The sequence below is a fragment of the Lithobates pipiens genome, unplaced genomic scaffold, assembly GCF_037356315.1.
Source record: "Lithobates pipiens isolate NorthernLeopardFrog02 unplaced genomic scaffold, aLitPip1_a1.2 Scaffold_27, whole genome shotgun sequence".
Taxonomy (NCBI): Eukaryota; Metazoa; Chordata; class Amphibia; order Anura; family Ranidae; genus Lithobates; species Lithobates pipiens.
The window spans coordinates 95,411,840-95,436,468 of record NW_027507788.1 but is presented as its reverse complement, the minus strand read 5'-3'; the positions used below and the strand labels follow the sequence as shown (position 1 = coordinate 95,436,468).

General features: G+C 40.5%; 1 protein-coding gene across 1 annotated transcript; it reads right to left on the bottom strand.

Moving 5' to 3' along the window:
• Nucleotides 1-3,770: 3,770 nt before the first annotated feature.
• Nucleotides 3,771-6,321, bottom strand: LOC143932969 (uncharacterized). Its single transcript, XM_077455895.1, has 2 exons — nt 5,673-6,321; nt 3,771-4,801 (listed from the first exon to the last, which is right to left on the bottom strand). The coding sequence occupies exons 1-2, from the start codon at nt 5,926-5,928 to the stop codon at nt 3,771-3,773; spliced, it is 1,287 nt and encodes a 428-aa protein (XP_077312021.1). The 5' UTR covers nt 5,929-6,321.
• Between the last annotated feature and the right edge of the window lie 18,308 nt (nt 6,322-24,629).

Sequence of the window (24,629 nt, the reverse complement as noted above, 5' to 3'; positions counted from 1 at the left end):
CACAGCATGCAGCCATGCAGATGTGAACCAAGGGCTTATTGGAGGGGCAGTAAAACTACATGGTTAAGCTGTTTTTACCACCCCCAACTTCTCCCCCTCTAGCTGCAGAGGGAGCAGCTGGGGGTGTACACATGCTGTGGCTGCAGCTGGAGGTATGCTCAGGGTGAATGGGCCTGCACTGCAACTACCCCGCAACTGTGTAGACTGCACAGTTGCGGTATAGTGATGCTACATTTACGGGCTTAAAACAGGTGGTGAGGAGGCAACATAATGCCTCTTTACCACCTTTCAAATGCCTCTGAAAAGCGATCTGTATATGGATTGCTTTTCAGAGGAGCAGCAATCCTGGCTGCTATCACACACACAAGCACCACAAAAGCAGTTCTGATGGTACAAGAATGGGGGGGGGGGAGGTCTGGATTAAAAGTAACACACATGCATACACATACACACAGACATACACACATACAGACACATGCATACACATACAGACACATGCATATACTTACATACATACAGACACATGCACATACACACATACAGACACAGACACATGCACACACATACATACATACATACATACATACAGGCACATACATACATACATACACGCACATACATACACGCACATACAGACATACATACACACACACACACACACATACATGCACACAGATACATACAGACACACATGCTGCACACACATACAGACACACATACATGCACACACATACAGACAGACATACACGCACATACATACAGACACACATGCACATACGCATACATACAGACATACATGGACACACACACACATGCAATCATACATGCACAGACACACACACACATGCACACAGACACACATGCACATACAGACACACATACACACACACACACATACATACAGACAGACATGCACACACACACACACACATAGACACACATGCACACACATACATACAGACATGCACACACATGCACAGACACACATACATACAGACACACATACATACAGACACACATGCACACACACACATACACACATGCATACAGACACACATGCACACACATGCATACAGACAGACATGCACACACATACATACATACAGACATGCACACACACATACAGACAGACATGCACACACACACACACACACATACAGACACACATGCACACACACACATACAGACACACATGCACACATACACATACAGACACACATGCACATACATACAGACAGACATGCACACATATACATACAGACACACATGCACATACATACAGACAGACATGCACACATATACATACAGACACACATGCACACATACAGACACACATGCACACACATACATACATACAGACACACATGCACACACACACACATACACATAAATAAAGCCTTTTTAAAACGAATCTAGCTTGTAGTACAGTACCTTTCCATTCCATTTCCTTATTCAGCCGGGTACTGCACTGTAGGGGGAAGCAGAGAGCACAGCACACTCCTCTGCACTTTACTTTCACTTTTGAAGCCGACGGAGCTTCTCACAGTGACGGGGATCGGCTCATTTGACAGCCCTGATCCCGCAGCACACCAGGCGGGCCGTTCAAAACCGGACCGCGGGCCGGACTTTGGACATGCCTGCCCTATGGGGACAGTGCTACATTTACAAAGTGAAGCTTCACCACATTCAATAAGCTCTGGTTAAAACGAGTGCAATTGCACTTGCAATGTGCACAGTCTATTTGCCTTTAGTAAATCAACCCCAACGGATCACTCTACATACAGACGCTAAGAAGCAAAACACAGATTAGCTTGTCAAAAGCCAACTTAGCAGAGGATGGTTTTGATCCATCGACCTCTGGGTAATGAGCCCAGTGTGCTGCCACTGCGCCACTCTGCTGAAGGGAAGAAAGATGGGAAGGAGAAGGATGAGGGACGTGTGGGAGAAGGGGAGGACATGTGGAAGAAGGGGGAGGGGAAGGACATGTGGAAGAAGGGGGAGGGGAAGGACATGTGGAAGAAGGGGAAGGGGGGAGGAAGGACATGTGGAAGAAGGGGAGGGGGGGGGAAGGACATGTGGAAGAAGGGGAGGGGGGGGAGGAAGGACATGTGGAAGAAGGGGAAGGGGGGGGGGAGGAAGGACATGTGGAAGAAGGGGAAGGGGGGGAGGAAGGACATGTGGAAGAAGGGGAGGGGGGGAGGAAGGACATGTGGAAGAAGGGGAGGGGGGGAGGAAGGACATGTGGAAGAAGGGGAGGGGGGGAAGGACATGTGGAAGAAGGGGAGGAGAAGGGGGAAACACATGTGGAAGAAGGGGAGGAGAAGGGGGAAACACGTGTGGAAGAAGGGGCAGGAAATAAAGGAGAAGGGGGGGATTTTTTTTTTTGAGGAAAGGAAGCAGGGGAGAAGAAAGAAGGGGGGGAAAAAGTGGATAGGAATAGAAGGAATAAGATGGGAGGAAAGGGAAAAATGGGAGGGTAAGAATGAAGGGTGAGGGTGAAGGGAAGTGAAATTAGGGATAGGCAAAAAGGGGAGTGGAAGAGAAGGAAGGAGAGGGAATTTTTTGACGTTTATTCTCTTCTTCCCTTCCTCACAAACATAAAAGACTCGGAAGAGGGAGGGGGAGAGGGGAGTATTTATTTTTTGAGGAAGGGAAGCAGGGGAGAAGGAGGGGATGGGAAAAAGTAGATAAGAAAGAAGGGAATAAGGGGAGAAGAAAGAGGAAGGGAGGGAAAATGGGAGAAGGAGGGAAGGGAAAAGGGGAGGAAGAGGATGGAAGGATAGTTAGGTTGAAAAAAAACACAAGTCCATCTAGTTTAACCAATACAATTTTATTTATTTATTTATTTATATATATATATATATATATATCTCATATAGTCCCATATACATAATCCTACACCCACAGTTGATTCAGAGGAAGGCGAAAAACCCCAGCAAAGCATTAACCAATTTGCTACAGCAGGGGAAAAAATTCCTTCCTGATCCCTTCGAGAGGCAATCGGATATTCCCTGGATCAACTGTTAGTACCCAGTTATATTATGTACATTTGGGAAAGAATGCAGGCCTTTAACCAATTGTCTACAGAGCACTTATACCACCTTCCTGCCCAGCAGTGTTAATTTAGTCGACAAACATTTTAAATCGACTAAATGAATACTATTTTAGTTGACTAAAATACATCTAAAACTAAAAGCCATTTTAGTTAAAAGACGTCCACCGCCACCCCTCTGTCCAAGGTTTTACTTAACTCTTCATAAAAAGAAATCAGATTTTTTTTACTACCTTTGTCTTTCACGAATCCATGCTGTAGGTTGCCTAAACCATTTTTTTCCAGCAAGAACTCGTCTATGTGGTCTTTTATTAAAATTTTCAGTATCTTCTCGACTATAGAATTTAAACTAACAGGTCTATAGTTACTTGGTAAAGACTTTGATCCCCTTTTAAATATAAAGACCACATTGGCCCTACGCCATCATGTGGTACACAACATTTTGTGTACCAACAATCTAATCACCCATTGTGCAGCTATCTCCCCCCCCCCCCCCCACCCTCACTTATCCCCCTACTCTGTCCTCACTTATCCCCCTACACCCCCCCTCTCTTATGCCCCTACCCCTTCACTTACCCCCTATTCCCCCCACTTTGCCCTCACTTATACCCCTACTCCCTCCCCCACTCTCTCTTCACCTAACCCCTAACTCCTTTCCACCCTGCCCTCACTTATCCCCCTACAACTGGAGGAACTATAAGAGCACCCCTCTGCTCTTCTACTGTACCACCACAGTTGGAGGGTAATCATCATCTTCGGCTATTCCTGATGGGCGTCCCTGCTCCATCAGTGAAAATCGATTTTTGCGCTTCAGCCGAAAGTACATAACGGCAAAGCAGAGTGCTAGTCCAGGAAACAGTAGAAGCAGGAAAACGATGACTCCTATTGACAAGTACAGGAGGGCACCACTATTCTTCCAAACTTGTAGAAACTTGGCTATCTGCATTATGGTAGGATCTATATTGTGGTTAAATGGCAGATTACCATCGTCCTGTAATGAATGATCCCCATTTGGTTGGCTGGGGGAAAGGCCAGACTGTTTTGGAGGTGTTTTTGCATGAAGCAAACCACCATTGGCATGTAATGAATGACCCTCCTTTGGATGGCTGATGAAAGGGCCAGATCCTTTTGGAGGGTATTTTGCATTGAGCACACCACCATGGCCCTGTAATGAATGACCCCCATTTGGATGGCTGGGGGAAAGGCCAGGCTGTTTTGGAGGTGTTTTTGCATGAAGATCACCACCACTGGCATGTAATGAATGGCCCTCCTTTGGATGGCTGCTGAAAGGGCCAGATCCTTTTGGAGGGAATTTTGCATTGGGCACCCCACCATGGCCCTGTAATGAATGACCCCCATTTGGATGGCTGGGGGAAAGGCCAGGCTGTTTTGGAGGTGTTTTTGCATGAAGATCACCACCACTGGCATGTAATGAATGACCCTCCTTTGGATGGCTGCTGAAAGGGCCAGATCCTTTTGGAGGGAATTTTGCATTGGGCACCCCACCATGGCCCTGTAATGAATGACCCCCATTTGGATGGCTGGGGGAAAGGCCAGGCTGTTTTGGAGGTGTTTTTGCATGAAGAACATCACCACTGGCATGTAATGAATGACCCTCCTTTGGATGGTTGTTGGAAAGCCCAAATCCTTCTGGAGATGATTCTGTATGGAGCACACCATCATTGGCCTGCAGTGAATGATCCTTTTTAGGTTGATCGTTGGAAAGGTCAGATTCCTCTGGAGATGATTCTGTAGGGAGCACATAAGAAAAGTCACATTACAACCATTATCTGGAACATAAACATGAGAACTAAGCAAAAACAATGTACACAAATCTAAATCTTCCTGGGAGATGTGGGGGGAATTTAAGTATGAAGTGTCCAAATTTTGTGGACTTCACTGGTTGAAAGCTTGCCAACATGAAAATAACTGTCACAAGGCTTGCACCCTTAAAAACAAGCCAGTAATAGAATTTGCCAGCCTATTAATATGGGCACTGCTATTTAAAGGACTACTCTCAGGATGAACCTCTGCAGTCAGACTTTCACCACTAATTGCCAATTCACTCTGGTACAAGAATTATTTGCCCAGCAGTGAAATTTTGGACCTTTCTGAGAAATGTGCTGGAGTCTGTTTAGGCATAGCAGCCCTTTAATATAAGCACTCAGCTGACCACACATTCTACAGCATCCCCTTAGACCAGCCATTCTCAACCAGGGTTCTGTGGAACCCTGTGGGGTTCCTCCATAGGTTGCTAGGGGTTTCTTGAGCTGTGGCTGATGAACCACCTATTTGATGATGCAAGGTTCAGCACCACTTGGCAAAACCAGCAGCAGGACACCAAATAAATTTTTAGCTTTAAGGGTGACATTGTAAACAACACTTTAAGGGGGACATTTTTCCTATTGACCACCAATATCAGGAGTATTTTTCCTATTGAGCCCTGGTGATTTGGTTTTAAGTAAGGGTTCCTTGACACACTTTTCTATTTTTTGGGGTTCCTCTAGAGTTAAAAGGTTGAGAAAGCCTGCCTTAGACAATCAGTTGGATCTATAGGAAACCACTCGTGACACACAGATATGGGGTAGTAATAAGTGAACATGCTTTTAGATAAACTTACCAGTTTCTCTATTGAATTCCCGAACATGAACCTTGACTTCGTGGCCCTCTTTGTACTCTTCACCGTCTATAGTCAGGCGGATCTTGTATGTGCCGCTGTCTTCTAGTTTAGCCGGGTCAATCAGCAGGGCGCACTGTCCGCTAGGCACACGCATCGGGTTCAGCCGAGCCCTTCGATTAGGATGTGGAACTGGCATCGGCATTGTGTCGCTTACACGTATCAGAGGTCGATATTCTCCACCGTTTTCTGGGGTCATACCCCATTCCAATTCAAGATTGTGCCCATGGAGAGGCTCATCCTTGTTGAATACACATGGGATTAACAGTGGATGTCCCACTTTGGCATCCAGAGAACTGTGGAAGGTCTGGACACTGGTTATCTTTACACCTAAAGAAAGGAAAAAACAGGGTTAAACTTTGGCTTGCTGTACAATGTAAAACTTCTCAAAACACAATTTTTTTTAACAAAAAAAACTAAAAAAAATAAATAAAGGAGTGATCAAATACCACCAAAAGAAACCTCTATTTGTGGGAAAAAAAATGATAAAAATTTAATTTGAGTACAGTGTTGTATGCCCGCGCAATTGTCATTCAAAGAGTGACTTCGCTAAAAGCTGAAAATTGGTCTGGCCATTAGCAGATCTCACATATTACACTCCTCTCCATTAATAGCTATGCATATCTTAGGCCCCTTACGTGTGTGTGTGTGTGTGTGTGTGTGTGTGTGTGTGTGTGTGTGTGTGTGTGTGTGTGTGTGTGTATACGGACAGTGTCAGTAGGGCAGGGTAGAGATTACCGACACCATCCTCTCCCATACTGACCACAGTTTTTATTTTTTACAATTTTTTTTTTTTTGGAGCCCCGTTATGGGGCTTTGGTGAAATATCAGGGGTCCAAACAGGGGGAATCTATGCCACATAGGGTGATTAGGGTGTGCGCAGGCACACCTGGCACGCCCCTGTGCGCATGCCTATTTATGACACAAAGCATCACGGCTGCAGCATATGTACATTCCCAGCCACTGCCTATGCAGCGGAAAGGGCAGCAATTGGGGCGGTAAAAACTTGGCTCAACTCCAGGGTTTTACCGCTCCCTAATCACTAGTGTGAATGAGCCCTAACAGCTTGTGTGGTGTCCCAATACACCTAACTATAAGAAAGGTGAGATTTCCCCCTGAACATGTTCTTCCCCCATCATGGTACCATAATGTTTTTTTCTAACCTGATAAAAATATATTCCACCAATCAATGTAGAAGCTCATTTACATTTCCAGTAGGCGGCAGAAAAAAACAGGCATTTGAGCTGTGGTTTTACTGCCCCCCCAAACATCACCCTGCAACCATGTGTAATGCATGCAGTTGCAGTCCTGCAGGCTTTCAAGGTTAAAAGAGAAGTGCAAGTTTAAAAAAAAAAAACTAAAAACTGCATCTGTCTTGAGCAACTGTTGTATGGTTGGAGTGGCTGGAGTAACTGTGAAAAGTATTAAAAAGCTTAATATTTTAAAAAGTACAAATAGTAGTAAAAAAGTTGAAGTCCCATCATTAGCTGAAAGGGCTGAACATTTTTTTTTTTTTTCAAAAATGATTTTTTATTTCAATTCTTTTTTTTAATGATTTTTTTTTCAAAAACTTTTTTTATTATTATTTTTTTTCAAAAAATTTTTTTTTAAATTATTATTTTTTAATTTTTTTTATCGTGGGGTGGTCATAATGTTTTGGCTAATCATGATTTTTTATTTATATTTTTCAAAAAAATATTTTAATTTTTTTTTTTTTCATGGGGTGGTGATGATGTTTTGGCTGATCATGTTGTGGTCATAATGTTTTGGCTGATCATGGGGTTGTCAGCTTTTGTCACCTCCCAATCTAGTTTTGAACGTTTCGCAATTTATTCCTATAGGACAAATTTTTCCGCAAAAACAGCGATATTTCGTGACCCATCCGGTGAAATGTTCCCCAACGTAATAGCACAACAATGGGGAACAATCCGCACGTTTCAGTATATATTACTGTGTATGTAGTGTAAAAGATGTGGGAGGAGTTGGGGTGGTAAATTTGGCTATAATAAAATAAATAATAATATATATGTGAGATAGCAGTAAGTGGTCTTAAAAAATTGCAGCGCTCAATACATGTAAACAAGAATAGAATATTTTCCAGTAATAATCAGGCTTTAGTTGAATATGTTGGTGAATACATGTGAAAGGAAAAATTGGCAGACCATGCGTCTCCTATAACTAAAAACTTAAGCCCCATACACACTATCAGATTTTCTGCTGATTTTTTCCTTCAGATTTACCAAAATCATATAATATGAGGTCAAACCTTAGGAGTTTCAATGTGTATGCAATAGGGCAGACCCTTCTACTACATGGTTTTGGTAAATCTGAAGGAAGAAATCAGCAGAAAATCTGATAGTGTGTATGGAGCATTAGTTCCAAATCTGGGGGCATTTATCTACACACTCTAGTAAAACTCTAGTAAAACCTAAGCTCAGTACATACCTGTGGCCAGATGCAGGAGAATAGCAAAGATAAATGCTTTGAGCAGAAATCTCATTTTTGTCTCACTAATGGTTGACAAACAGAAATCAATCAAAATAAATGGATTTATCTGTCTTGCTGTTATCACAGTTGAAAAATGCAAATTAATCACAAAAATCGCTTTTAAGCGAATCACTTGGAGGAGCAACTGCACACAAGTGCTCTCAGTGCTTGCTTCAAACAGAAATGACGAGAAGCAACGGCTCCTGGGAATATGTAGTCAACAACTTGTGATGTCATAGAGGAGAGATGAGGCTCGGCCAATCAGCAGAGGGGAGACAAATAGGCTCCGCCCACCAGCCCTGCTGCTCAACGGCTCTTACCAGCAGTGCCTTGTAATGTCAGGATCAGAGACAATCAACCAATCAGATGCCAGCTCATTGGCTGGTGATGAGTTGATGGAAAATCCAAGCTAGATGTTCCATAATGAGGACAGTGAGGTATGTGCAATAGATGACGTCTGATGTGGTTATATGTGATCAGTGGTGAGAGGAGTGCTGTGTGTACATGGCATCTGATTGTTCATCCCGACTACATCAGTCATAATAAACATTAACACCAATGAATATTGTATACTATGTATGTATACTGTGTATGTATATTATGTATACTATGTATGTATACTGTGTATGTATATTATGTATACTGTGTATACTATGTATGTATACTGTGTATGTATATTATGTATACTATGTATACATGTATGTATATTATGTATACTATGTATACGTGTATGTATATTATGTATACTATGTATGTATACTGTGTATGTATAATATGTATACTGTGTATACTATGTATGTATACTGTGTATGTATATTATGTATACTGTGTATACTATGTATGTATACTGTGTATGTATATTATGTATACTGTGTATACTATGTATGTATATTATGTATACTGTGTATGTATATTATGTATACTATGTATGTATACTGTGTATGTATATTATGTATACTATGTATACGTGTATGTATATTATGTATACTATGTATGTATACTGTGTATGTATAATATGTATACTGTGTATGTATAATATGTATACTGTGTATGTATAATATGTATACTGTGTCTGTATACTGTGTATGAATACTGTGTCTGTATACTGTGTATGATCTGAATATCTTTATTTAGCTAAACTTGATTCTGTTGCTGTGCATTCAGAGGTCAGTCCATCCTACAGGATGGGGGAGGGGAGGGGTGCCCACAGTAGAACAGATCTAGGGTGGTGATAGAGTGATCTGTGCCCCCCCCCCGGGCTTTAGTATCGCCCAATCAGGAGTCAGGATGGGTACACAGTATGGAGTAGTACACAATGCTCTGACCGGGGGGACACATCACACACTGGATCTCTATACCTCTCCCCGCACAGCGCCCCTAGCAACAGCTGGTTGCTATGGCCGTACACAGATCTCCTGAGCCCCCGGCAACCAATGGGCAGATTACATGATGTATTTCCAAGAAAACCAGACTACAGAAGTCAGGAATCCTCTTTAAAAAAAAAAAAAAAACAGCGTAAAAATAAATTAAAATAAATTTTTTTTAAAGCGCCCCGTCCCAAATCGAACGAATACATGAGTAGCGCCCACATATGAAAACGGTTTCAAACCACACATGTGAGATATCACCGCGATCGGTAGAGAGAGTAATAATTCTAGCCTCAGCCCTCCTCTCTAACTCAAAACATGAAACCTGTAGAATTTTTTAAACGTTGCCTATGGATATTTTTAAGGGTAGTTTGATGCCATTCCACGAGCGGGCGCAATTTTTAAGGGTGAAATGTTGGTTATCAATTTACTCAGTGTAACATTATCTTTCACAATATAAAAAAAATGGGCTAATTTTACTGTTATCTTGTTTTTTTATTCAAAAAAAGTGTTTTTTTTTTCCAAAAAAAGTGCGCTTGTAAGACCGCTGCGCAAATACAGTGTGACAAAGTATTGCAATGACCGCCATTTTATTCTCTAGGGCAGGGATATGCAATTAGTGGACCTCCAGCTGTTGCAAAACTACAAGTCCCATCATGCCTCTGCCTCTGGGTGTTTTGCTTGTGGCTGTCAGAGTCTTACTATGCCTCATGGGACTTGTAGTTCTGCAATTAGCGGACCTCAAGCTGTTGCAGATCTCTGCTCTAGGGTGTTAGAAAAACAAATGTATAATGTTTGTGGGTTCTACGTCATTTTTTAGCAAAAAAGCGTGTTTTTAACTTGTAAACACCGAGTCTGAAAAAGAGAAGTGGTTAATGGGCACAGAGTCGATCGCTGTCCGTTGTTTTTTCAGCTCAAAAACATTCCAAGTTTGGAAATTTTCTCCTGAACAAACGATAATTTGAAAGGTTAGAAATGGTATGTAAAGAAAAAACAAAAAATTGATGAATTTATATCTACTGAATGATTAAATCGGTCAGTACATGATGGCACTATCGTTTGCTCTCGCGCCCGAAAGCCCGTTTTTACGAAAATGTGTTCGGCCGATTTTTCGTATAGTGTATGGCCAGCGTTATTCTGGTTCCAGAGACCTATAGAAGCAGTTGGCTGCTTTCTGTTAACAAGAAATGGCCGGATTGTGAATACAGTGACCATCATTGTTCTTTAGATTTCGGTGACACAAGATCCATTGGGCGCAGTTCTCATAATGGTTGCCCATCGCAACCCAATTCATTCTTCGTTCATCTCAGCAGAGTATGGAGAAAAAAAAGAATTTGGATCACTTTTATTCCTATTACAAGGAATGTAAACATCCCTTGTAATAGAAAAAAGCATGACAGGACCTCTTAACCACTTAAGCCCCGGACCATTTGGCTGGTCAAAGACCAGGAGCACTTTTTGCAATTCGACACGGTGTCGCTTTAACTGACAATTGCGCGGTCATGTGATGTGGCTCCCAAACAAAATTTACATCCTTTTTTTCCCCCACAAATAGAGTTTTCTTTTGGTGGTATTTGATCACCTCTGTGGTTTTTATTTTTTGCGCTATAAACAAAAAAAAGAGCGACAATTTTAATTAAAAAAAGCATTATTTTAAACTTTTTGCTATAATAAATATCCCCAAAGAATATATAAAAAAGCAATTTTTTTCCTCAGTTTAGGCCGATACATATTCTTCTACAATTTTTTTGGTAAAAAAAAAAAAAAAAAAAGAAAATCGCAACAAGCTTTTTATTGATTGGTTTGCGCGAAAGTTATAAGGTCTACAAAATAGGGGATAGTTTTATGCCTTTTTTTTATTAGTAATGGTGGCGATCAGCGGTTTTTATCGGGACTATGACATTATGGCGGACACGTCAGACAATTTTGGACACATTTTTGGGACCATTAATACAGCGATCAGTGTGATTAAAATTGCATTGATTACTGTAAAAATGTCACTGACAGTGAAGGGGTTAACACTTTGGGGCGGGGGAGGGGTTAATATGTATCCTTGTATGTATTCTAACTGAAGGGGGGACTCACATCGGCTCGGGGAGCGAGCATGTGGCTCTTGCGCGCCCCTAGTGGCTGTTTATGCTACTGACGTAGCATAACGGCGATTTGTCAACCCAACCATGCTGCCGCAGTACAACTGTGGCGGCTGGTCGGCATGCGGTTAAATATGAGATCTGGGGTCAAAAAGTACTCAGATTTCATATTTGGACTTAAATGCAATAAAACATTTTTTTTTTTAAATTTGTCATTTGAAAAAATGACATTGAAAAAATGTGCCTTTAAGAGGTATGGGTGGAAGTGACGTTTTGATGTCGCTTCCGCCATGCTATGGTATGGAGACGGGTGGGGGCCATCTTCCCCTCACTCTTCTCCATACCAAGGAAGTGACAGGACCCGATCGCCTTGGCCACTGCCGACGGCTCAGAGAGAGAGCAGGGGCGTGGCACCTCTCCCGTCGCCGATAGCAGTGATCTTGCGGCGAAACCGCCGCAGAGACCACCATTATCTATTACCAAATTGCCGTCTGAAGAGATGGATACCATGTTATGGCAGCATCTGCTGCCGTTGCCGAGATATCCCTCTTTAAAAAAGGGCCGTACTTTGTCATGCGCTGGTCGGTAAGGGGTTAATTAGCCAAAAAAAGAGAACTGGCCAAATGACCGAATTTTGGCCGATTTTTTACATACTGTATGGCCAGCATAAGGCTCCATTTACGCCAATGCATTTTTTTAAATGCTTTTTGCAAAGATGCAGGACATTTTTTTTATCATGGGTTCCTATGGAAAACATTCACATCGATGCATTTTTGTGTCTCTGCGTTTTTGGAAAGAGTCTGGGACTTTTTTTAAAACGCAAAATTGTGTTTTTTTTTTGTTTTTTGGTTCAATAGATTTCTTTTTTTTTTTTCCAAATATAGTTTTATTAAATTTTATCAGTACATAGAACAGAGACGAAAAAAAACAAACAGTCTGGTGTCCATATCAGATAGGTAACAGAGATTGGTGAAAACAGGTGCGCAGCACCGGTGGAAGACAAAATCCAGCTCAGATCGAATGGTTCAATAGATTTCAATGGAGAAGCTACTAAGAATGTAGTGTGTTTTTTACCGTGATTTGCGTTTTGCTTTTTAAAATCTACCCAACAATGACATTTTCCCCAAACAAAAAAACAAAACAAAAAAAAAAAAAACACGTAAAAACTAATTAAAAACAAAATAAAACAAAAAACCGCAGAAAGCACAGTAAAAACCACTGCAGAAACGCTCAAAAGCAACACGCATAGATGTAAATTGAGCCTTATGCCCCATACACGCGGTCGGACATTCCAACAGAAAAAGTCCAATCACAATATGTTGTCGGAAAATCTGATCGTGTGTGGGCTCTATCGAACTTTTTCCGTCGGAATTTCCGACGGAAAAAGTTTGAGAGCTGGATCTAAAATTTTGCGACAACAAAATCCGATTAGACTTTTTCCGATCGTGTGTGGAGAATTCCGACGCACAAAGTGGCACGCATGCTCAGAAAAAAATTAGAGAGGAAAGCTATTAGCTGCTGGCCTCTACATAGTCCCATTGTGCGTTTTATACGTCACCTCGTTCCGAACTATCGGATTTTCCGCCACTTTGTGCGACCGTGTGTATGCAAGACAAGTTTCAGCCATTCATCCGTTTGAAAAAAAATCAGACGGATTTTGTGGTCGGAATGTCCGACCGTGCATATGGGGCAGAAGTCTAGGTCAGTGATGGTGAACCTTGGCACCCCAGATGTTATGAAACTACACTTCCCATGATGCTCAACCACACCGTAGAGTGCAGAAGTATCATCGGAAATCATGGGTAATTAGATATCCTACATGTCAAGTTTTTAAAATTGTGTCAGTAAAATGGCGAAAAATGATGGTACCCAAAATTGTCCAAAGAGTGAGACTTTAAAGTACGCGGGTTAAATTCACTTATTGTTAACTGACACTACCTCTGCTGGAAGCCTGTTTCAGACATCAACTACTCTTTAGGTAAAATACTTTGTAAGTTTAGTTTTGAACATTCCTCCTCCTCTTATGTCCTTGTGTTCATGAGCTTAGCTCCATATTGAAAATATTGTCCTCCATAACCTTATTCACTTCTCAAAACTTGGATGGTTTTTCCAACGGAATTCTGCTCAAGCTCGGCTTGCATACACAACGTCATATAAAAGTTCTCTAAACTTTCGACCACCAGGAACGCGGTGACGTACAACACTACGACAAGGAGACAAACTGAGGTTCAATGCTTCCAAGTATGCGTTGAATTGTTTCCAAGCATGCGCAGGAATTTTCCGCATCTGAATTTGTACAGACGATCGGAATTTCCGATCTGAACTTTTTCCGACCGAAAAAATTGAGAACCTTCTCTCAATCTTTTGCTGACGGGAATTCCGCCAGTAAAAGTCCAATGGAGCGTACACACGGTCGGAATTTCCAACCAAAAGCGTGTGTACAGGGAATTCGGCTACGTTATCACTAAAATACTGCTCGCTTTAGCGCTGTCTAAGCGGAGCTTTTCCCCCGCTAGTGGGGCGTTTTTAACTCCCGCTATTGGCTGAAGAAGGGGTTAAAATCTGACTGTGTTACGGCGCTTCGGAAGTGCTGCCCATTCATTTCAATGGGCAGGGTGTTTTGGGAGCGCTATATACAGCGCTTCCAAACCACCCCAAAGATGCTGCTTGCAGGATTTTTTTGTAATATCCTGCAAGCGCTCCGCCCCAGTGTGAAAGCACTCAGGCGGCATGGGAGGCAGTTTTCAGGCACTGTTTCTAGCGCTAAAACGCCTGAAAACTGTCTCAGTGTAAAAGGAGCCTTTCACTTTTGACACCTCTTGGGGACACCAATACAGTGATCAGTGCTAAAAAAAAAATGCACTGTCACTGTATTAATGACACTGGCTAAGAAGGGGTTAACAGCAGGGGCGATCAAAGGGTTAAGAAAGTGTTGCTAGTCAGTGGGTGGTTAACGTGTGGTAAGTGCTTCTACTAAGTGAAGGCAAAGGTCTGTGTCCCTGCTTAGCAGAAACACAGGATCAATGTCTTCCCCGCTGACAGAATGATGGTCTGCCTGTGTACTAAACAATTGGCAGGTGCTTCGATGTCCGCTGGGCTCTCTCTGTGTACGATGACAGCGGGAATGGGTCACCGGCAGCGTGTGCGTGCCCCAGACCCCAAAGTGTCAGCTCATGTACTAGGTACGTCATCTGGGGCAGAAAGGCCACCCTGCCGCAGTATATGTGCGGTCACAAAGCAGTTAAATTCTGGGGAACACCTTAGAATGTCCAGAAGAGGAAAGGGAAAGGTTCACAATTTTATTTATTACCATATATCATATATTTTTTACTGCAGGATCTGTTCTGCCCATAAACTCAATGCTCTCTGCCAGATGAAGGTGTTGAAGGCATCAATGCCCAAAGAAAGAAGAAATCAGTATTAAGCCATTTGGCTCAGTATATGCTTTTATATCCTGGAGAGTATAAGAAAACAGGAAAGCACGCGCTGGCATGCTGTAATGTTACCGTACATGTTATTATAAAAAGCAATAGTAATGCACACACAGTGTAAAATCCTTGCACAGCTTGCATGTACATAGTAATGTAACAAGGAGCCTCCACTTGTGCCCATCAGTAGGGTGACCACACGTCCCGCATTTTGCAGGTCTGTCCCGGGCACCTTCAATCCAGGACAATACAGTGTACCGGAATGAAACTGACACTTCCACCCACCCCCAAGGCTGATCCGATGCCCCCAAAAAAGGCTGCTACATCACCACGTTACTCACTGACAGTACTTGTCCTGACCGGAAATGTCTAGAGAGGCACAATCCCCAATTCACCTTTTTCCTGAACTTCCTGTCACACTCACCTGTTCCATGCTAAAGCACTGGGCCTTTCCCATCCACCAGAAGTGACGTGTCTGGGAATGCCCCCTTCAACGTGTTTTGTCAGCAATGGCACCCACTGATCACTCAGTACACAGGCATAATGGCAGTCCACCTATGTAAACAAGACAGATTATTGTTCTATCAGGAGGGAAGGCATAGATCCTGTGTTCCTGCACAGCATGAACCATGTCTTCCCCTAATACAAGAACCTTCCAAACACCAGCTAGGCACACATTTAACCCTTTGATCGCCCCTGATGTTAACTCCTTCCCAGCCAGTGTCAGTACAGTAACAATGCATATTTTTAGCACTGATCACTGTATTAGTGTCACTGACTCCCAAAAAAATGTCAGCTAGTGTCCGATCGGCTGCCACAATATCGCAGTCCCGCTGATCGCTGCCATTAATAGTAATATATAAATAAAAATATCCCAGAGTTTGTAGACGCTATAAAACGTTTGTGCAAACCATTCAATATACGCTTATTAGGATTTATTTCTACCACAAATACGTAGCAGAATACCTATTGACCTAAATTTATGAAGAAATTAGATTTTTTAAATGTTTTTATTGGGTATGTTTTATAGCAAAAAGTAAAAAAGATTTTTTTTTTGCGCTATAAACAAAAAAAACACTGATCATTTTGAAAAAAAGAAAAAAAAAACACCAAAGAAAAAAAAGCTCTATTTGTGGGGAAAAAAAAAAAAAGAACAAATTTTAAAAAAATTTTTTTAGAAAAAATTCCCTGGTCATAGAGAGGGGTAAATCTTTTGAGGTCAAGTGGTTAAAGTAACATGTCAGCAGGTAGAATTTTTGGGGGGGCGCAAACTGAAAAATTCAGAAAAAAAAACCCAATCCAAAAACCCTCAATTACAGCCTCACTGTGCCATCAAAACGCAGCTACTGTCCCCAAACAGCCCCTGTGCCCAAACGTCGCCACTGTGCCCATCAAATGCATTGGCCATATGGGGGTGGCTGGAGAGAGGGGGAGGTGCCCCTGTGCCCTTATGGATGCACTGCCACTGTATAACATTCTATGCCCTGGAGGTACTGACGGGCATTATAACATGGAGCTGATGATTTACAAGAACCATTAAAAACTTACATGGCTAAGCCAGCTGTATACATAAGATTCGATTTACCCGCTGATATAAAATTTTATTGTGCGCTATAAACTGAATTCATTCTAAACATTGTAATTGTTATACCTCGTGCCAATACTGCATTCCCGGGTCATGTAATGATATAGAACAATGTTTGTGCCTTTACTGTGAAATGATTTACTGTTCAATTAAGAGGCTATGGAATGTAATTTAGCTTACCGTACTCACACTGTATACATCATAATTGATACTTTACTGTATATTTACTTATGTCAAGCTGATGCACAAACATGTTTCTACAATGAAAATTGTGAATTAAAAAAAATTCAATATAATTTTATAGTGTCACTGGTCCTGTAGTGAATTCATTATAGATATGCTGTATATGGAAGGCTCTTTTAAGTCTGTTTTTGAAAAGAAATAAATAAATCGCTGTGAAAATGTCTCAAGCATTCGCACAACTGCCACAAATGATCCTTGTAATTGGCCCAATACCTTTTATTTCCTGTGATCAGCTCCATCTAGTGGCCATAATACAGCATTGATGTATTTCAGGAAAATACCAAATTATAGCCACTAGATGGAACTAAAGGTCATATGAAGTAAAAATATTAGACAAATTACAGGGATTATGCGTGACGGCTGAGTGAATGCTTGAGACACTTGTGCAGTGATATGTTTTATAACTAGGTCTCAGAATGTAATAGAGGAACTGCTTTGGCCTTGGACAGCAAAAGAACTAACCTAGGATCAAACTCTGTCTTGCTCCATCCAAAAATGTAAATAAAACTTCAATACTTGATTCTAGGAAAGATTTACCCTTCTTCATGACCAGGCCATTTTTTGCGATACGGCACTGTGTTATTTTAACTGACAATTGTGCGGTCGTGCAACCCTGTACCCAAATGAATGTCATTTTTTCCCACAAATAGAGCTTTCTTTTGGTGGTATTTGGTCACCACTGGGTATTTTTTTATTTTTGTGCTATAAACAAAAAAAAGACTGACAATTTTATAGCAGAAAGTAAAAAAATATATTTTTTTGTTTGTTTTTTTCAAAACATATCCATTAAAAAAAATTTAAATAAATTGATTTCATAAATTTAGGCCAATGTGTATTCTGCATATTTTTGGTAAACAAAAATCCCAATAAACTTATATTGATTGGTTTATGCAAAAGTTATAATGTCTATAAACTATGGTATATATACAAACTAGAATATTTTTTTCTTTTTTTTATACTAGTAATGGTGGCGATCAGCGACTTATAATAAGACTGCGATATTACAGTGGACAGACACTTTTGACACTTTGTGTAGCATTAATCACTGTATTGGTGTTAAAAGTGAATGTAGAGAGTAAATACAAATTTAGTGTAAAAGAAACTCTACATACTCACTCACAGGGGCGTTTCTTAATGAATAGCAAAGTCTTTGTGTAATATGTGAATCAGTATCCCTTCTCCATATAAGGGTGTGTATAGCATAGATATGTATTTCTCATCCAAGGCATTTCAAATGTACTTTCAGGAGTAGAAATTGAAGAATCCTTCGTCCGTTCAATAGTTGGTTTATTTTACAGAAAGACAAGATTGACATCTGGTAACATATGGCATGGTGATGGCTTCAGAAGGAGGAATGGGTCATCTGATCTACATTCTCCAAAGTGTAGAATCCTTTCTCTTCCCAACGATCCTCCTTTCCTATAACCCTAGACCATTCTTATACTGTTTCAAGATGTTATGTCAGCATATCCTAATAACACCCACATTTGCATATATACCCAATATGGTTCAGTCTATAGATAAGTAGCATAACTCCACCCATTGTTCTGACATAGTAACTCAAAAATAGATACCTACTCAGCAAATCCCCTCCTCCCAGGGGCGTAACTAGAAATCACAGGGCCCCATAGCAAAATGTTGCATGGGCCCCCCCCCCCCCCCAAAAAAATGAACTAATGCCATTGAACAACAGATTACCACACTCATGTAGCACAGTACCCAGGCAACAGCTTATATTAATTTCAACCAACAAAGTATGCAGTATACTGTATGCAGCCCCTGAAGGATACACAAGCATATCCCCCTCAGTACAGGCCCCCCCTCAGTGCAGGACACCCCCAGCAGTGCAGGACACCCCCCCCAGCAGTGCAAACCCAACCCTCTCAGTGCAGACCCCCTCAGTAGTACTGACCCCCCAGCAGTGCAGACACCCCCCTTAGTACATACACCCCACTTAGTGCAGACCCCCCGAGCATTACAGACCCCCCCATCAGTACAGACACCCCCCACCTCAGTGCAGACCCCCCCAGCAGTACAGACACCCCCCACCTCAGTGCAGACCCCCAGCAGTACAGACACCCCCCATTACAGACCCTCCTCAGTGCAGACACCCCCCATCAGTACAGACCCCCATCAGTACAGACACCCCCCACCTCAGTGCAGACCCCCATCAGTACAGATACCCCCCAGCAATGCAGACATCCCCCTTAGTACCCACACCCCCCATTACAGACCCCCCTCAGTGCAGGACCCCCCAGCAGTACAGACCCCCCCAGCTTTGCAGACAACCCCCTCAGTGCAGGACCCCCTCAGTACAGACTCGCCCTCAGTAGTGCAGACCCCCCTCAGTAGTGCAGACCCTCCCTCAGTAGTGCAGACCCCTCAGCAGTGCAGACTTCCCCTCAGTAGTGCAGACTCCCCCCTCAGTAGTGCAGACTCCCCCTTCAGTAGTGCAGACTCCCCCTCAGCACAGACCCCCCCCCTCAGTAGTGCAGACCCCCCCCTCAGTAGTGCAGACCCCCCCCTCAGTAGTGCAGACTCCCCCTCAGTGCAAGACCCCCTCAGTAGTGCAGACCCTCCCTTAGTAGTGCAGACTCCCCCTCAGTAGTGCAGACTCCCCCTCAGTAGTGCAGCCCCCCCCAGCAGTGCAAACCCCCCCTCAGTGTAGAACCCCCTCAGTAGTGCAGACTCCCCTCAGTAGTGCAGACTCCCCCTCAGTAGTGCAGACTCCCCCTCAGTAGTGCAGACTCCCCCTCAGTGGTGCAGACTCCCCCTCAGTGGTGCAGAATCCTCCTCAGTACAGACCCTCCCTCAGTAGTGCAGACCCCCCTCAGTGCAGCCCCCCTCAGTAGTGCAGACCCCCCTCAGTAGTGCAGACCCCCCCAGCAGTGCAAACCCCCCCTCAGTGTAGAACCCCCTCAGTAGTGCAGACCCCCCTACCCTCCCTTACATACCTCACAACAGCGCTGACATTCTCCCCATACAGCGGTGTGTTCCTCGAGGCTCGAACGCAGGCTCCTCCTCCTCTGTGGATGTAAACAGAGAGGAGGGAGGTGGCTTAGGTCTGCGACGCTGTGTCCCTCAGCCTGCGCTCGAGCACAGGCACAGGTGTTAGTGGTGCGGCTGCCGCTACCCAAGGATGTCACCCCGCTGGCGGGTGTCACCCGGTGCGGCCCGCACACGCTTAGCAACGCCACTCACCGGGCCCTAGAATGGCTGCGGGCCCCATAGCGCCCGCGTGGCTCGCTATGGCGGTAGTTCCGCCACTGCCTCCTCCCTATATGATCTGCTGTTGTGTGACCTTCAGAAACCATCACTCACCACCAAACATATAACTTACATATATTTTCAGAAACTTTTATCTTTTAAGATATTAATTACCTCAAAAACTTCTAACATATTCCCCCTCAATGCACGATATTCAACAAATAATTGTAATATATGAAATATGAAATAATTACGATATTTCAAAGTCTTAAATATATGTTGAAATCAATCAATTCTTGTGTGACAAATTTCCTTAATTGGTTCTGAGTCAGCGTAATTCAAAAATGTGTATTTATTTGTACACATTTAAATACAAAAGGATGCTTACAAAAATAGTACAATAATATCTTACTTAGTATCTTTCTTTCTTATTCAATATATCATTTGTATCTTTAAAAATTGTCTAAGGTTATTGCTGTGTGGCCTAACTAAAATGGCGGAATAACCCTTTGTATGCTGAATGCAGCTGAAATGTTTCTGAGGTCTTTCCTCTAGGCTGCTGCCTCTCCAAGAGCCCATCTCCTGAAACTTCCTACTATATTAACAGGCTCAAATCTCCCGCCCGAAAGATAACTCCTCCTTTCCAAAGGTGGGAGGGCTGAGAGTGGTTGTTACAACAGAGCTGACATGTGTTACCACTTAAAGCGCAGCTCCACAGTCTACCATGACCGGATATAAGGGGGAAGGGAGAATTTAAGTCTCTATGCAAACCTTCATTTACACTTAAGAAAAGCTTATATAAAATATACAATATTCCTCAAAATCCTGACAGATTTTAAATATTTACTTCTTCAATTATCGCAAGTCATAACATAGAAATTATTGTCTCAAAGTTCTCTTTCATACAGTATGAAAAATATTATATTCTGAATAAAGTATAATAAAGCCAATTAAAATTTAGATATTAAGAATATAACAATAATAAGTGCATTCATCTTAAATAATAAATGTCTCTGATTCTCTTTTTTCCAATACAAACAATACAATAAACATTAATACAATACTCATTAATACATTTTAGTGAGTCAGATATTGTACATAAACATTTTCAAAAATTCTGAGATGTTTCTATGAAAAATATTTAAATATTTCATTCCATTGAGAAAGTATAAACTATTATATTTAATTTTAACCACTTCTCCATCTAAATCATGTAATATTAAATATTTTCTTCTTTCAACTTTATAAATGTATTTAACTTCTTGTGAAACTCTTATAACTTTAAACATATCATATAAATATTTTATGGATAATCTATGATCTTACTTTAAAAATGATCTTCTTTTCAAGTATATTGTTCCATTATATGACACACTCTCTATGTGTATTCTTATATTCTTATCTGTGAAACCACTGACCTACTGACCTTTAGTCATAAACTCTGGTCATAAAGAACAACTGGTACCAAAATGACATTCACACAACTTGAATATTAGCTAAATCACTCACACTTCATTTATGGCGCCCTTTCATACACATTTTGAATCAATTGCTCCAGATGTACCACAGCTAATCACTGGATCAGATAAACCAGAAGTAATTTTCCGACTAGAAATACTTGTCATAATTTTTTTCATCTTTTTTTTTTCATTTCTTCCTTAATCAATTTATAAAATTGTTTCATTCTAACCTTAATACAGACTTGAAACAAAATACATAAAAACTTTCCCATTAGTTGATAGTCATATTTTATATATTCTATCTATCATTCTATTTATTTTTCGATTTATTTATCTATCTATCCATGACCAGCAAGCAACTTTTTCTATTTATTGTTTTGTTTTTTTTAAACATTCCAAAATTATTTAAAGGGGTTGTAAAGGTAAATTTTTTATTTGCTACATAGGTTCCTTTAAGCTAGTGCATTGTTGGTTCACTTACCTTTTCCTTTGATTTCCCTTCTAAATGTTTTTTTTCTTTGTCTGAATATCTCACTTCCTGTTTCTCCTCAGTAAACTTCTCACCATCATCCGAGCTGGTGGTTAGTCAGCCAGAACAGCTTACTGAACAGCTTACTGGGGAGGAACAGGAAGTGAGAAATTCAGACAAAGAAAACAAAGAAAAAAAACATTTAGAAGGGAAATCGAAGGAAAAGATAAGTGAACCAACAATGCACTAGCTTAAAGGAACCTATGTAGAAAATAAAAAAATTACCTTTACAACCCCTTTAAATTCAACAATAACTTTGTTTAGACACATTGAAATCCTTTTCTTCATATACTCTAATTATACCTTTTTGTCTTTCCTATTATCTTATTACTATCATCATTATTCATATAATTCATAAAAAAATTATTATGAGAATCACATCCTAACTCCCCCTCACATAATGATCAACCGATCAATATGTCGCTTTTGATGCAAGTTCACCAAAAATTGATAGTCCTTGATAACATAATCAAAAAATAATAATTTTTGAAAAAACAAAAAATAGTAACAAATAGAAATTTAGTTGTGCTTGTTGCATTGTCATGGAAAAATTTCAAAAAACTAAATAAAAAAAATAAAATAAAATCGTTTTCTTTACATTTAGAAACGAAAGATATATCTATAAAAGAAAATGAAAACAAGTATCAAATTCTTTTAAAAATTATGTTTTCCTAAATAATTTTCATTAATCAATGTAAACCATTTTAAAATGATAATCCTTTCTGTGTTTACCCATTTTATTCTTATTTTTACCAATTATTTTTATTTTTACCAATACTTTTGAAAAAAAACTATAATCCCAATGTACCTTAAAAATAACAAAATAATCTTCCCAACTGATATCCCAGTTGACATCTCTGTTGACATCCTTGGTACCTTCAGCTCTATAATTCTTAACCATAACTTTTAGCTACTGGAATAAATTACTAAACATACTCATTAGAAGTAGAAATCTCATTCAAGACATCATTTCTTTTTAAAATTTAGCAAAGGCCTAGCCATGTTTTGTGAACAAACTTCTGAAATACCTATTCTTGTTGTTTGCAAAATTTGCATCCACATTACTTTCTATACAACAGATAATATAAAAAACTAAGTATGCCAATCTCAAAAGACTGTCATTAACTCAAAAAGTTAACACCTTATTCTTGAATCATCTTACCCAATACTATTCATACGTTCTACAATACCTGAGTACTTGAGATGATAAGAAACAAAAACTTTACTAAACCTAAAATTGCATACATGTCCTTCACTGCCTGTCCTATAAAATTTGAAATCATTAACTGATTCCATGGTTTGAAATCCAACCCCAATGGAATATGACATAAGTTCACAACAACTTCGTTTTTATAAAAAATATAATTTTTTAGAATTACCTCAATTAATTTATCAAAAAGAAACATTAACAAAAAAAAAAACAATATCCTTGTAATCCTCCTGTAGCAAGTGAAAAAACGAATATAATCAATCTATATAGATTTGCCAAATCCCTCAATACTTTGTAGTATCAGGTTAGGCCTCTTTCACTTTAGATAATTCTATAAACAAATAAAACTATTTTCAGAAGTTTGATGACAAAGTGTTCTAAAAATGAGTAGTTCAGAATTTTTATAATACAAAGAAGGGGGATGAGAAACAAGAGGGACTGGAGGGCAACCAACCCCCGGGACTTTTATGACGGCACTAAATATACTTAAACCATATATAAAATCATTGAAATTTTTATTTGATGTACAAAAGACATTTTATGAACAAAATAGACAACTACATCCATTAAACATACAAAATGACAGAGTGCATAAAAAAAGAGTTGGTATGTGGGCTTATATAGCTCCATCCATTACCACATTCTTATGTGATTTAAACTGCATTGTTTCTTTCCTACATGTTTCGCTCTTCAGAGCTTCCTCAGGACAATTGCAGCAAACAAAGATACTGAAATTATATAAGAAAATTTATTTTAATACACATATACAACATTTTTGTACATACAGTAAGCCCGGAACACAGGCATAGGAAATGTCCACCTATATGGTTTGACATATCATAATTACATTAGTCTAGTGATGGTTTCACTCCAGTCTAACAAGAACGGCCCTAACTGCAGCGAAACCATCACCAGAGAAATATTTTTTAAACACAAGGACATAGTCTACATATCAATAGTAAATCCACAAATTGATTGTCAAAAAAGGGGGGGCAACTAAACCATTTCCAAGAATGCCGTCCCCAAATTTATTAACATATTTAGTGCTACTACACCACCATAAATGGTGTAATTCTCCTACCAAGGAGAATGCAGATTGGGTTGTAGAGCAAAGAAAAAAAAAAAAAAAAAAAACAGCAACTGGACTATAAGGTATATATACTTTTCAACAAAAAAATGAAACTAAAATTAAAAAAATATGTAAATAAATATATAAAGATATATATAGAACTAAAGTCTTACCCCATATAATCAGGCAAGTTGCTTGTATTATTTATCGTTAATATCGTATATT